This window comes from Nomia melanderi, chromosome 2, assembly GCF_051020985.1.
Source record: "Nomia melanderi isolate GNS246 chromosome 2, iyNomMela1, whole genome shotgun sequence".
Lineage (NCBI taxonomy): Eukaryota > Metazoa > Arthropoda > Insecta > Hymenoptera > Halictidae > Nomia > Nomia melanderi.
Genome location: NC_135000.1, coordinates 29379454 through 29394359, shown reverse-complemented (window position 1 = coordinate 29394359; position 14906 = coordinate 29379454). Strand labels below are relative to the sequence as shown.

Below are 14906 nucleotides of genomic sequence, written 5' to 3'. Positions count from 1 at the left end.
ACCTCGTTGCCAAATTGCGAATTTTATATACGTGTTTATAGCGTATGTGAATCCCTAAGGGAACATTGAAATAAGAATATTGCTAGCTGTCATTGCAAATTGTCAAGTATATTTTAATTGAAAATAGGTTTAATATTCGAAGGGATTTGTATTTAGAAGTTTTTATAAATTTTTGAAAATGTTGAATTTACATAAACGTCCGTGGTCTATTCGTTGTGTTTTAAATTAGAAATTTTATTATTTTACGCAGGAAGTAGTTGGTTAAGAGACTGATATACTATGAAAAAAAGAAAAATAATCAGTTGTACATCGCGCTTAAATCTAGCACTTTTGCAAGATGTATTTCTTATCTGAGACTCTGATTCCGCGCTGAACATGTACATTTAAAATCAATTAATTTTTGCTTTTAATATTTAAAGGGCTATAAGTACAGTATCGTTTATGCCATAAACCTAAATATTAATTAATTTCAATTTTGACCACGGATGTAATTCTATTACGCCGTGCATTCTATCTCGTGCGGGTAGCTACAATCAGGGGTATCGTGAAGAACGGCAATAACCTCTGTGTTTAACGAATATCTTTATTCGATATTAAACTTGAAGTAATACTTTGTGTATTGTATTTAAATTAAAAATGACTGTTAATCTACATTCAACGCAAAAACCGGAGAATGAAGTCGACCTAGTCGAAGAGATGTTAAAAAAGACCGGCTGTATGGAATTACATTATCAAGTTCAAGTATAAATCTTACATATTTCCTTACAAGTTGAATACCTGTAATGTAATCATTGAATATATTTTCAGGAATGTATAGCGGAAACTCAAGATTGGAGAAAGTGTCAGGGAATATTGAAAGAGTTCAAACAGTGCATGGACACTTATCAGAAAACACATCAAAACTAATGTTCCTAATTTTCAAACAATGTTATCTGTGATAAAGTATATAAAACGTGTGTTCAAAGTTGTGAAATATTCGGATAGTGGTTACTATAAAATGGTAATCATTGTGAGATCAGATCTATCTATGGGCACAGGAAAAACTGCTGCACAGTGTGCACATGCTGCTGTGGAATGTTATCGTCAAGCAGTAGATAATTCAAAATATCAAGAATTGTATGAACCTTGGTTATTACAAGGTCAACCAAAAATTGTTGTAACAATACGTAACGAACAAAAATTACTGACATTAGCAGAAGATGCCCGTAAGGTCGGCCTCATTACTGCTGTAATAAAAGATGCAGGTAAAACTGTATTAAAGCCTGGTACAATTTCAGTACTTGGAATAGGACCAGGCCCTAAAGAGGTTGTAGATAATCTTACTGGTAATTTAAAGCTACTATGACTCAATGTTTGAAAGACGTATCAAGTTACACTTGTTCAATATGTATAAAAAATTATTTAGTTGACAACAATAAATAAATTCATTAAAATAAACTTCTCTTATTTTGCTTCTTTACTGTATTAATATACTAAAATTGCATGTATTTATGTTAGGTGTCATGTAACTGGTAGTACAATTGGATAAGAACTGATTCTATGTTAAAAAATAAGTTTGAAATAGTTTATTAGTTAGAACATTGGGAGGACATAACTCAGAACTCCACTGTATAGAATAAAGATATAAAGCTATAATTGAGAGTTTAAAATAAATGAATAAAAGACATTTGTTGCATAATATTATGTATTCCAAATTTTTTGAAATCGAGTTTTTGGAACCTATACATCATCATTGTACAGTATATATCCTATGAGCAAGATGTAATTGAAAATTAACATTCAGGTTATTGGAGAATACTCTGTTAAAATTGTATTAGATTAAAATTACTTATACCAATGAGAGATGAACTTCAGGTTTTCAATTCTAATCTACACTTTATAAGTCTTTAAAATTTCCATCAAAATTTGTATAGTTTCTATAAACATTAAACATTATTATATTCACTATAAAAAAAAGGATTTTTATACAGTCATGATTCCTTTAGAACTATTTTTTTCAATTTGGTTTCACACAAACAAAGAAAGTGTTAAACTTACTAATTAAATTCATTGAACCTTGTTTCCTGATCAATCATATTTCCTACTTCTACAGAGTACTAATACATTAAAAACATTGCACCAATATTTCAATACGTACATATGCAGTTTATAAAGGTTCTAAGAAAGTATATGCTTCATTATTCTAGTACTTAATTTATTACAAAATTGAGCAAAAATGTCATAGGAAACTTCTGTGCAAGCACAAAATATTAAAACATTTTAATTCCTATATAATGATTTAGTTAGTTTTATACTTTAAATATTAGAACATATAAATACACAAATATAAAATGAAACAGTAGAAAGTGTTACAAGAACAACGAAATTTCAATGTAATAACATTGGTTATTAAAAAATATATAGAAGGTATATTTATAATTATTCAATTAGATATGAGTTTCATTGTAGTAATACTGAAAACCAAGAGAGCATAAAAAATATTGTTCTCCAAGGTAATTTATATTGTATGCTAATATACACTTTCATTTCCAAACATTGCAGTTTTGTATGAAATAAACATGAAGGAGGTCATAGTGATTTTATTTTCAGTTTTCATACTTTTTCAAGCACGTATTGAGATAGTTTTCATACTCTGCAAACTGTCATGTAGTTACAAAATGTTGATTTGTTAGTGTCATAAAAAATGTGTAGTATAGTACAAGATTAGAAAGATTTTTAGATAAAGTTGTATAAGTAGTCCATTAAGTATTCTAAATTTAATCAATAGTGCTGGAAAATAGTTGAACGTTAAATCAGAATTATTAATGTTAGTTGCATAGAATTTAAGAGTATGACATGAGTAAAGTTATTACATTCTATTGCAATAACAAGATAAGTAAAAAGAAGCAGTAGAAGACTACGTGTATATGATCACCCCTATCTAGAATATATTAATGTAATGTTAAATATGTGACAGCTAAATATTATTCTTTTGTACATTGGCGTAAAAGTTATAAATATACATTCATTATACATTATCACTGTATATTACATGAACATCATACATTAACATTATCACTTTGTATCTACAAATGCTAGAACTTAATCGTACGTTCATTTCCCTGCTAAATGAACAATCAATTACTCAAAAGTACTCATATCATACTCACCCATTTTCTTTTTCTTTTGTCAATTACTGACTCCCTATCACATATGTAAATTTGATTATTAATATATCTCTAATTAAAGAGTGTGCAGATTATATCAGTCTCAAGTAGCATGTAGCAGAGTATTTTTAACTCTATGAATTTACCATTTGGCAAACATAGCAAACATCAAACCATACAAGTTTGACTAAACATCTGTGTGTTCCTTTGCCCTTTATGGCCTGATATTAAGTAATTATTTTACTAAGTTCTGGTGGTTCTACATAATTGTTTAACACATGCGGCGCTTCATTGAATTCGTCAAGTTCATCACCATTGTCTGCTCCTTGTGCAAGTAAAAAATATTGTTCGCTCCGTGTTGGCCAAAGTAAATGAGCCATCACACAATATGCAAAACAATCAGCAGAGTATGTAATACCTATGAATATATTACAAATGAGAAAATAATGTTTCACTCTCTTAATTATATTATTTACTTACCTAGTAACAATTTAAACCTCCACAATGCGCTTACTTGAAGAGCTATAAGAGCTATAATAGGTAAGTAAATAAACCAAACTAAAGAAGATGCACCAAAATGGAGTAAAAAGTTCAACTTCTGAGTATTATGTTCATATGTCATAGTATTACGAAGTTCACATAGAAACCATATCATTATTGCACTTCTAAATAGAAGTATAAACCAGCCCGGCCATGTCTGGTATTCATCAATGTCTTCAATAATGTCAACTTCCGTCTGCAAAAATGATGTACTTTAATATTTCCTATACATTGAATAAAGATTCACTTTGCTTCAAATAAAGGCATACCATATTCCATACATATAGCAGAATATGGACTACTCCATAACAAAGCCAAATAGCAAACACTAATGGTTTCCATGTTAATTCCATTCTTGTTACTGCCCATCCTTTGGCAAGTAGAAGAAGCAATAACATAAATGATGTCTAAACCACAAGACACGGGCATTATTATGTCATTGAAATATGTTCCATATTAAAACAAACATATAAATTCTATATTTACCCGAGACAGAATATCAAAAATATCTCCAGCAACTTCTAACTGTTCATAGCCAACTCCATCGAGAGCAAATTTTAGCACATGTATCAAAATCAAACATACTGCTATAAATTCTAACAGAAGACTGGCAGTGAACAATCTTGTCACAGGGTGCTTTTGTAACCTTACTGCATACAATTGTAGTGGTACAAGTATAATATAGCACATAAAGAATAACGAGTACAATTCTATAGTGTTCTGTCTATCGTACGAGAATTGATAAGTCAAACTGTTTAGGCCACTAGTATTTGGATTACCGTTTACCAGCCAAATATCGTATTCTAACACATCGTGTTTGTCGTAATATTCCCATTGGCAAGTGGTTGTATTTCTATAACAAGCCACCAGGCTCATATACCAAAAACTTGGCTGCCAGAAATCTTGTATGACATATGTGAATTGGTGGCCCTTCACAATGTTCCATATGGAATCTTCATCCGGGCATAGTTTACCCTTCGAGCAAGGTACTCTCCTTATCAAAGATAAAAGGAACAAACGTTAATTCCTCGGTACAATTTTAACAGCACACACAATGCACCAACGGTACGTACCTCAAGAAATCTTGACCTTCCTCGTTACAGTGCACATCGTAAGAGCTTTGATTCAGAGTATTAAACATAAGAGTACAGGCGGTACTCTTGTCTTCTAACGTTCGGTTACCATAATACTCTATAAAGTGGCCGCGGTCTAACACTGCCAATGTGATCGGCACAGAGAAATTGGTCTTCGACGTTACGTTACCGAAAATGTACCCGTACGAGTCTTTCTGCCGGTGGCGATCGGTCTTTTGGAAACCGAATTTAATGAGAAAACGGAAAAACTCTCTCGTATTGAAGGTGCCCGATATGTGTGTGGTTTCCGCATAGTTGATCCAAGACACGATACACGACACGAGGCAGACCAACAAAATCTTCCCGAGTATCGTCATGGTTAAGCGTGGCACGATGCACGGTGTCGTCTCCACAATTCGATGTCAAGAAGCGTCGGCGATTGTGGGATTTTTCAACATTTTCCTCCGATCGTGCACAGCTGTTGACAGATCCCCGCTGTATCACTTCACAGGAGGCATTGCGACCGCGTGCGTCAAGGGACAATGCTTTTCGGAAGTGTTATTATGAAGCATCCACGAACAAGGACACATTACACACACAACCCGAGACGTTCCAAAATAATACCACGCGTTTCATCCGCGAAACGTTAATGACCCATACCTCTGATTTCAACTCGGTTTTCCTATTGATTTTCCCCACCCAAAGTGACAGACCGGCTGCTGCGAAACGTTTTGTCACTGCTATTGCTGCACTCTTAGAAACTTTCGCGCGCCCGTCCAGCTAAATATGTACAGTCCACAATTAAACGCGTGTTCGTAGTGTTTCTCATCTTGTCCTGTCGACCAGTATAAACGTCCATCGGTCATTTGCATTTATCCGAATTCTGCGATAATTTTTCGCTATTTATTTATCTTTTTCAACATTCATCGATCCAATTCTACTATAATGTTTACAGTAGTGTAAATTGGATAATATAATTGTATATTACAGAATAAATTATCTCAGTTTTTCTTTACGCGAATATTTCTAATTGAAAAATTCGCCGGTTAACTACTCGATAATACCTTTAAACGAACTCGCGCCAAACGGAACAATCTCGCGTTGTTTTATAAACGAGAGGACTGTCAGTTGCGATACCGATGAAACGTAAGCTTGGTTAGTGTTCACGCGTCTCACTGTCAACTGGTTGTATTCGTATGTGTTACAAGTAAATACGAGTGTACAGGAAATTATTAAAAACCAGGCTTAATGCAAGAACTTGGTATAATTTTAATGGACATAACCTCAATGTTAACTATTAAAATGTCCATGTACTAATATCGCATTAATTTAACAAGAGTCGAAACGACGAAATGATGTAACAACTTTCTATTTCTCATTTACGGTTTTCCCTGTGACGTACGATGCCTGTGACACCGATGTTACAGGATAATTAAAATTAGAAATACCACTGTCTTCAAATCAATGAATTAATAATTGTATTAAAAAAATCTAAACATATTTATTAATTATATATATATCATTTAATTTATATGTAGAGATGACATCATCTGTCCACGTGTGAACTACAATAAAAATAATTAATACCCATTCTACTTATTAAATTAAGGTCCCCTTTTCAAAGGAGTTCGTAATCCTGAAACAATATGGAAATGGCGTCTTATCTCGTACACGGAAATTTTGCCACTATCTACTCTCGTTAATCGAGACAGCGAATCTTCATAAAGTTTCCTAATTACCAACTCCTAATTACTCCAATTACTGACGCGTCCCGCGATCGTACCTGATTTTTCTCTACGGCTTCGTTTCCAAATCATTCTCTTCGTTGATGTCGTCATTTTTACCTGTTTCGAATCAAACACGCAAATTGCAAAGAAAGCGACAAACAACGTCATACGAGCAAGCTACATACACATATGCACGACACTCATTACGATAACAATCATTTATTTTACGACAGGAAATTAACATTTTCATTCTGTTTAATCTCCCCATTCATACCCATAAAATAAAGAATAAATCTTCACGGAAAATATCAAAATAACTCGTCATATTTTTCCATTCGTACTGATTAATTTTTTATTCGATAATTCGTTTGTCAACAAATTCTTTATTCTTCACCCATGACAATTGGCTTAATAATACAAACTAGATCGTGGTTTTAGAGGTTACAGAGTAAATCGTTCGAAATTATTTTTATTCATCCTGGATCGTGCACGTTGGGTGTTCCTGATCAAAAAATCGTTAACAGGTTAAGGGCATTATTCGACGGACAGATCGAAATGTTTTTTTCCTGCGCGATACATCGGACTATCGGAGATCGAAACACGTGCGAAATATTATTGCAGCGCATCGATTTGTTATGTCAGAGCATAACAATGCTGATTTACTATGCCCGAGCAACGACGCCAAAGCAACATGTCTACCACACCGGATGAGAACATCGATCTCGTGCGATTCGTTCACTGATTTCGATTACTTCGAACATTTGCCCTAATACAACCATTATCCGAAATATGTATTTACCCCATTCGCTGTAACGATTCCGTACGAATTCTCCACATGCAATAACAACATCAACGAACCCTGATATTTCCGTCGACTGATATGGTCGACCATCTTTATGATTTTAGAACCCGACATCGCGATCGTCATTGACGGAGGCTCAACGAATATTTTCCAATGCCGTCAATCGTCGACCATTTCCTTTAAACAATGCACACATTGTAAACAATATACGATATGATTGCGGAGGTTTAATAGAAATTTATAAAAATAGAAATCGTACGACGACAAATGCATGTCGCAATCGTTTCGTCGACAGGTTCCTTCGCATTTCGCGAATTTCCGGGGGAAATATGATTATTCGTATTTCCCTTGAAACTATCGCCTCCATTAAGACATATTGTTCGTTGGAAAAATCAGGGGGCGAGTTAAATACCATGCCAATAACATTAAATGTCGCGGATCAACGACGGGAATGAGGTTATGACTTTCGTCGTTGGCTTTCTCGATGAACGCTTCGGATCGATTCCGTTCCTAACTATCAATCACCCCTATTTTAACAATATTATTTACCCGTGGTACATCCGTACCGTCTTCCCCGCAGGAACGCGGGATTATTTTTATTATATAGGATCCCGTTGCAAAATATCGAAGCGGTATTAGCGCCCATTCTGTGGGAAGATACGAATTCCGGTACCACCAATTTTAATTTCGTCATACCGCGGAACCGAGGTGACGATTATCGGAAAATTCCCGACCACACGAAGCAACAGTCCTATTAGAATCGTTTTTATTAGATACACAAGACGAACCTGCAGATAAATCGGCAATTTTTGTTCTTTTTCCGCGACGTGTCCCGGTCCCGCCAAAAGACACTCGCCGGGAAATCGCGGCGTCCACGCGACCCGAGGCGTCCCATCGGCCGGCGAGCAGCACCAAATAATATCGGATACACGTGGTCGTTCGTCAGTGACGAGAATTCGCCCCCATAGAGATCCGTTGTGGAGAAATCGGGGCTGAAATCGAACGATCGTTTACTGCTTCACCGTTTTTCGAGAAACTTGCCGCTCAACATATTCGCCGGGACTCTCTCCATGGTCCGCGCTCGCGAACTTCGTCCGTCTCGGCGAGCCGCTTATGCGTCAAACTTGCTCACCCCTGCGAAGGATCAAAGCAACGCTCGTCCACTCGTTTGGCGGTATTTGCGAAGCTACGCAACGAGAAAAAGAGAGTTTTGTGCGTACAATCGGTGAGAAAGGAGTGAAGGAAAAAATTATAATGGAGGACAAGGCGAACGCTGGAAACACATCGATGGAGTCCGAGAGCGGGAACACCACTCCGGCGAAGAAGACGGCGCCGAAGTCGAAATCGGCGAAAGCATCGAAGAGCAAGTCCTCTCATCCGCCGACGTCCGAGATGGTGACCACCGCCATCAAGGAGCTGAAGGACCGCAAGGGCTCGTCCCTGCAAGCGATCAAGAAGTACATCGCCTCGACGTACACAGTGGACGGAGAGAAGTTGGCGCCTTTCATCAAACGGTACTTGAAGTCGGCTGTCACGTCTGGCGCTGTCGTGCAGACCAAGGGTAAAGGCGCGTCTGGCTCGTTCAAATTGTCAGTGGCGAAGGGCGGCGAGACGAAGAGCAAGGTGCAGCGGACCGTGAAGGTGGCCGAGGCGAAAAAGCCGAAGAAATCCGTTGAGAAGAAGACGACGCCGGTTCGCAAACCCGCGGCAGCGAAGAAGGCGCCCGCCAGTCCCGTGAAGAAGGCCGAGGCCGCGAAGAAATCGGCGGCCGCCAAGAAGTCGCCCGCCAAAACCGAAAAGCCCGCGAAAGCCGAGAAACCGAAGGCTTCGCCCGACGCTAAGGCGATGTCGAAGAGCAAGAAGACAGCGAAAGCGCCCGCCGCCAAGACCAAAGCTCCGAAGCCGAAGAAGGCCGCTGCCTCGAAGACTGTCAAAGCCTCGGCTAAAAAGTAATCACGCCGCGGAGGATCTGGCGACGACACTGAGAAACAAATGGCCCTTTTCAGGGCCACAAATTCACTTACGACAAGGAACAATTTTCAGACAATCTAGTAAACAGTATTACACTGGACATATTTTCTACTATAGGGAACATACTGTGATAAATGCGTACCATATAAGTAATACATAACCTATAGAAGATTTTTTATACGACGTATGTAGATATAACTCGATAGGACTTGTACATACATGTATCGACCGACGGAGGTTCGAGGCAAAATAAATATTGATTTTTCAACGATGTTTCTGTTTTTATTCACAACCATTACTTTTGTATATGATATAGAGAGGATAAAATGTTTATTGAAATTTGTTTTTGAGGTGCTAAGGGGTAGTCTAACCTTCAAATTTTAGAATAAGGCTTCGCGATCTGAAGCAATTTGATCTGTATACTTTTCAATATCAATCAATTATAAATCAATAATAAAAATGTAACTTCGAATTAAAAGTTCTTTCGTCGTTTTTAATATTTTCCAAGTGATCGGTCAAACCCACCCCCGGTAGGCTTGAAATCATTCAAACTACGTTAGTATCATGAGCATAAGTTTTGCGGATATAAGAGTAGGAAATTTGAAACTGTTCGGTGTCCCTTCGCAGTATCGAGTTGCGACCCCCTGTGCTCGACGAACGTCTATCCTGCTCCTTCCTGAATGACTCTCTCATTTTCTAGAGTCGGGGTTCACTACTGTTTAAAGAAAAACTTTGCGCTCACAATTGAAATGCTTTTCGAATTGTAGATAAGAGGATCAGAATAGATAACTTTATATCATTAAGATAAGAAGCTTATTCAAACCGACTGAAGTATTTAGTCAAAGGATTCTAACTTCGCGTTACTCTACTTCCTTATTCGGGTATATACTTTATTAGGAAACATTTTGGGTTTATTCTTTATTAGGAAACATTTTGACTAGAGATGTTCAAAGTAACGCTGGTACACAAATTGTTCTTGTGAGATCACAACTTTCATAGCAATGCAAGGAACAAGGATTTTATAGTAGAAACGAGAGATTATCCACGTTTAAAATATTTGTGGCCCTTAAAAGGGCCGGTTTAAGAAAGTGATCGAGTGTTCACTTGGAGCTGGTGTACTTGGTGACAGCCTTGGTGCCTTCACTGACGGCGTGCTTGGCGAGTTCACCGGGCAACAGCAGACGAACGGCGGTCTGGATTTCCCGAGACGTGATCGTGGAGCGTTTGTTGTAATGAGCCAGACGAGACGCTTCGGCCGCAATGCGTTCGAAGACATCGTTGACGAAGCTGTTCATGATGCTCATGGCTTTGCTGGAGATGCCAGTGTCGGGATGAACCTGCTTCAAGACTTTGTAGATGTAGATCGCGTAGCTCTCCTTCCTCCTGCGCTTCTTCTTCTTGTCAGCCTTGCTGATGTTCTTCTGAGCTTTTCCAGCTTTCTTCACGGCTTTCCCACTGGTTTTCGGCGGCATCGTCGATTGGTAGTTTCTTCACAGAATTCGTACTGATACGAAAGCGTTGCGTCGAGTAGAGCGACAACGTTTCTCGCAGCTATTTATGTAGAAACGGAGTAGCGCGCGTGCACCAATCGGAGGTCGGCGTCCCCCACCAATGACAGGTGTGCGCTCCGATTGGTCGGCCAGTTGCTGCCGGACGGTAGTATATAAGGCTGCGCGTCGGAAGAAAATTTAAAATCGAGAGACTCTTCGTCGTTAGCTCTTGTTGTATCAATTGAATACTACTCGACATGTCTGGGCGCGGAAAGGGCGGTAAAGTCAAGGGAAAGGCAAAGTCTCGCTCGAATAGGGCCGGGCTCCAATTTCCGGTGGGTCGTATCCATCGTCTTTTGAGAAAAGGGAATTATGCCGAACGCGTCGGCGCTGGTGCTCCGGTTTATCTGGCCGCGGTAATGGAGTACTTGGCTGCTGAAGTCCTAGAGTTGGCCGGTAACGCGGCTCGTGACAACAAGAAGACGAGAATTATCCCTCGTCATTTGCAATTGGCCATCCGTAACGACGAAGAATTGAACAAGTTACTCTCCGGAGTAACGATAGCGCAAGGTGGCGTTTTGCCAAACATTCAGGCGGTCCTCCTGCCGAAGAAGACGGAAAAGAAAGCTTAATCTTGACTCGATAAACCAAACGGCCCTTTTCAGGGCCACCAGTTTATTCGAACATAGAAATAATTATCTCAAATTCACATAGTAATTTAATATTGGTATCTTTATCTATTGGAAACCTGATCTTCACCATATTCGTATCGACAAATTTTTTCCTAAAATAGTTCATGATAATTATCTAAATAAACGTAATTTCGATATATTTCAATTTAACACTCGGTTTTATTGGATGAACAAGTCTTCAAATACAGTGGAAGAGAAAAGAGTTCAATGGAAATGTATGTGAATATATTTAAGGTTAGGTTCTGTGACAATTTGTGGTATTATATTTTCTATGGTACGGACATGACAAGAGAATTCAAGTTTAAGCTTTCTTCTAAACGTCGTACTGAAGGAATAGGAAAGCCATTCGTATGTTCTTTATTGATTCGTATGTCTGACGATTTGAGGGTAGAAGGAAATCACAAATCAGCGTTGCTATAAAGTTCGGCAACGTTGTACATGTACAACAGGGAAGTACGAGGTGTATAGGCACAATGAGACATGGCAACGCCGACTATTTCCGTCCTGTATCACTCTTCTCGATAAGCGACTTCTCAATAATTGCAAATACAAAGATATGTAGACTAAAAGCATTTATTAATATATTTTGAGAGGACAGATGGCACCAGTATTCGTAAAAGGGGAAATATTTTATATCAAATAGTACTCCAAAAGTACGAAATCCTACACACAATATATTTTGTCTTGGTACACGTTAACCTAACAAAGTCAAATCAATTTTGAAACAATTTAATATCGCCTATTTAGAATGTTAACTCAATATATCTACGACTTGTGACAAAATGCCGGCATGATAGGTTAGGAAGGTCTTCACGTTTTCAGAGCAACAAAGATTTGTTTGAAAGGATCAAGGGTTTGCAGTTAAATTGAACAGCGTTTCCATGTTAAACAATTGTGGCCCTGAAAAGGGCCGTTTGATTGACGATCGCAGGTAATCGTACGTCGTAGATGTCCGGCTTAACCTCCAAAACCGTACAGAGTGCGTCCTTGTCTCTTCAGGGCGTAGACGACGTCCATGGCCGTTACCGTCTTCCTTTTGGCGTGCTCAGTGTACGTTACGGCATCTCGAATGACGTTTTCGAGAAACACTTTGAGCACACCGCGAGTTTCTTCGTAAATCAAACCGGATATACGTTTGACACCACCACGACGAGCCAGACGACGGATCGCAGGTTTCGTGATACCCTGGATGTTATCACGCAATACCTTCCTGTGACGCTTCGCTCCTCCCTTTCCCAATCCCTTTCCTCCCTTACCGCGACCAGTCATATTGAAAGTTGTTTATACACAGTACTGACTCTTCGAAGAACGAAACTCTTCTGATAATGACGGGTCAGTTTTCGGAGCCTTTTATAGGAAACGAAGCAGTCCATCCCCACCGCCGCTCCGTCAACCAATGAGCAGCTGCCACGTCATAATTCCGAGAGCATAAGTACAGGTCGCTGCGTAACGTCTGCTTCAATTCGACATTGATTGTTGATGAAACCTGTTTCTTGCAATGTTCTCTTAAAAATACTCTCGCTAATCAATATAATAGACTTGAAAAAGAATGAACATTGACCCTTTGCAATCGAGAGGCGACTCTCGCCACTTGAACGCAGCAAGATTATAAAATAAAATCATAATTTATGTCAAGATATTTCTTTATGTAAGTTGCGAATAATATTGTTAATATTGCGTCAGAAAATCATCAATGTTCGCAATGAAAAGTATTGTCGCAGAGGTTTAAAGAATTGAGCTCTCAAAGAAATTCTTTATAGAGTACTAAAGCATTGATCACTAACAAACTTCCCAGCAATGTCTAATAGAAGCAACGCAGAATATACAGAAGAATAAAAAAGAGCATTGCCCTCCGAATGCTTCACCCTTAACCCTTCGCATTCCAGAGGCGCCACAGTCGCCAGATGATTCGACAGAGCAAAACTAAAGTTTGATATTTAATATTAAACTTTGTATAATGCATCAGTATACGAAACATTGAAAGAAAATAATTTTCTTCAACTCAATCTCAGAAAATCTCATCTGCATCTCTTTAAAAAATATAGAGTATTTCCCATGAAAAACTTCTGGAGTGCAAAGGTTAGATCTCATAGTTTATCTATTTTTATATCATTGCTAATCATTTCTGTTGGTTGAGTAAAGAAACGCGATGAAAGGTATCATAAATACGTCATATATTTATTTACAAAAGTTACATTTGTCAAGTAATATTATTCATCTCTTTTGTGGTACATCTCCATGACTTGTTGAATCCAATCAATAGTCTGTTACCCTCGAGAAAACGCCCGGCTTGCTTGTGGACAGTCTCCATTACTGTAGCTCACGACTCTGAAAAGGAGCACAATGTTCGTAGACGATCGATGGACCGCCGTCATCGCCCTGAAAGTTTCGAGTTGCTAAGGTGTTCACGTGCTTTCTCTAATAATCGGTGCACCACAGCCATAGACGAGGATTTATGTCTCCTCGAGAACTACCCTCAGCTATCCTGTTCTACGTCAGTGTATTTATTTTAATTTTCCCTATCATCTCAGCCTATAGTATTGCAATATAGACCTTACTCTATTGCTCCAAAACATTGTAGTATTTAACACTTTGAACTCTGTAGGTTCCAGTATTGCACCAGGAATATTAGATATTTTAATGAATCTTGAAACTGTCCTACAATTATTAGAATTCCTACATATCCAAATTTTGCACTAAGGAAAATAAAAGATCTAAGAAATGTGATAGCATTTCTCATTTTCGCTGGGGATACTATAAAAATTAGTTGCAGTTGATGATTACAAAACTATCTGGAGTGGTAAAGGTTAATTGATGCTACATTGAACAAAGTATCTAATCGCGATTACAGTGAAGATATAATGAACAAATTTAAATATCTGTTCATAGAAATAATAAACTAAAAATATAAAATATAAGTGTCCCTGTTAACTCCGGAAGTGTTCACACGTTGGAATCATTTGGTGGCCCTGAAAAGGGCCGATTGTAATATGTTAATCTCTGCGTCAATTTTAACCTCCAAAACCGTACAGGGTTCTGCCTTGTCGTTTCAAGGCGTACACGACATCCATAGCTGTAACGGTTTTCCTCTTGGCGTGCTCCGTGTAAGTGACAGCATCGCGGATAACGTTTTCCAGGAATACTTTCAGTACACCACGTGTTTCTTCGTAGATCAGGCCGCTGATTCTTTTAACGCCACCTCTTCTTGCCAGCCTGCGGATAGCGGGCTTGGTGATACCTTGGATATTATCACGCAACACTTTCCTGTGCCTCTTCGCGCCTCCCTTTCCCAAACCCTTTCCTCCCTTTCCACGACCAGTCATCTTGGATCAGAACAGTCTATCAAATGTGAAGTCAAAGCGAGTTGTGTTATGAAGATTTTTTTGGAGGGGACTCTTTTATATGGTTACGCTCCAGCTCCCCTCTACTTTCCAACGGTCGTTTAGGTGTATGCGTCACATATGT

At 38.4% G+C, this 14906-nt stretch overlaps 7 protein-coding genes across 9 annotated transcripts; 3 read left to right on the top strand and 4 right to left on the bottom strand.

Moving 5' to 3' along the window:
* The first annotated feature begins 13 nt into the window (after positions 1-13).
* Positions 14-1437, top strand: LOC116430022 (peptidyl-tRNA hydrolase 2, mitochondrial). 2 transcript variants are annotated; one of them, XM_076374257.1, is made up of 2 exons: positions 14-715; positions 808-1437. In XM_076374257.1, exon 2 carries the CDS (start codon positions 926-928, stop codon positions 1343-1345), a length of 420 nt encoding a protein of 139 aa, XP_076230372.1. In that variant the 5' UTR covers positions 14-715; positions 808-925; the 3' UTR covers positions 1346-1437. The 2 variants fall into 2 exon arrangements, with proteins under 2 accessions (XP_076230372.1, XP_031839492.2); XM_031983632.2 differs by having other exon boundaries at positions 14-741.
* Positions 1438-3007: 1570 nt separating this feature from the next.
* LOC116430016 (integral membrane protein GPR180) lies at positions 3008-6643 on the bottom strand. Of its 2 annotated transcripts, XM_031983625.2 has the most exons (6): positions 6543-6643; positions 4760-5237; positions 4173-4680; positions 3956-4093; positions 3627-3882; positions 3008-3564 (listed from the first exon to the last, which is right to left on the bottom strand). In XM_031983625.2, the coding sequence occupies exons 2-6, from the start codon at positions 5134-5136 to the stop codon at positions 3374-3376; spliced, it is 1470 nt and encodes a 489-aa protein (XP_031839485.1). In that variant the 5' UTR covers positions 5137-5237; positions 6543-6643; the 3' UTR covers positions 3008-3373. The 2 variants fall into 2 exon arrangements, with proteins under 2 accessions (XP_031839485.1, XP_031839484.1); XM_031983624.2 differs by lacking the exon at positions 6543-6643 and having other exon boundaries at positions 4760-6319.
* Positions 6644-8409: 1766 nt separating this feature from the next.
* On the top strand, positions 8410-9530 carry LOC116430017 (uncharacterized). Its single transcript, XM_031983627.2, has one exon. It carries the CDS (start codon positions 8543-8545, stop codon positions 9239-9241), a length of 699 nt encoding a protein of 232 aa, XP_031839487.2. The 5' UTR covers positions 8410-8542; the 3' UTR covers positions 9242-9530.
* Positions 9531-9658: 128 nt separating this feature from the next.
* LOC116430019 (histone H2B) lies at positions 9659-10813 on the bottom strand. The gene has a single exon (XM_031983629.2). It carries the CDS (start codon positions 10729-10731, stop codon positions 10360-10362), a length of 372 nt encoding a protein of 123 aa, XP_031839489.1. The 5' UTR covers positions 10732-10813; the 3' UTR covers positions 9659-10359.
* Positions 10814-10937: 124 nt separating this feature from the next.
* Positions 10938-11587, top strand: LOC116430018 (histone H2A). Its single transcript, XM_031983628.2, has one exon. The coding sequence runs from the start codon at positions 11007-11009 to the stop codon at positions 11379-11381; it is 375 nt and encodes a 124-aa protein (XP_031839488.1). The 5' UTR covers positions 10938-11006; the 3' UTR covers positions 11382-11587.
* A 411-nt stretch (positions 11588-11998) lies between these two features.
* Positions 11999-12750, bottom strand: LOC116430020 (histone H4). The gene has a single exon (XM_031983630.2). It carries the CDS (start codon positions 12708-12710, stop codon positions 12399-12401), a length of 312 nt encoding a protein of 103 aa, XP_031839490.1. The 5' UTR covers positions 12711-12750; the 3' UTR covers positions 11999-12398.
* A 1658-nt stretch (positions 12751-14408) lies between these two features.
* LOC116430021 (histone H4) lies at positions 14409-14906 on the bottom strand. The gene has a single exon (XM_031983631.2). It carries the CDS (start codon positions 14762-14764, stop codon positions 14453-14455), a length of 312 nt encoding a protein of 103 aa, XP_031839491.1. The 5' UTR covers positions 14765-14906; the 3' UTR covers positions 14409-14452.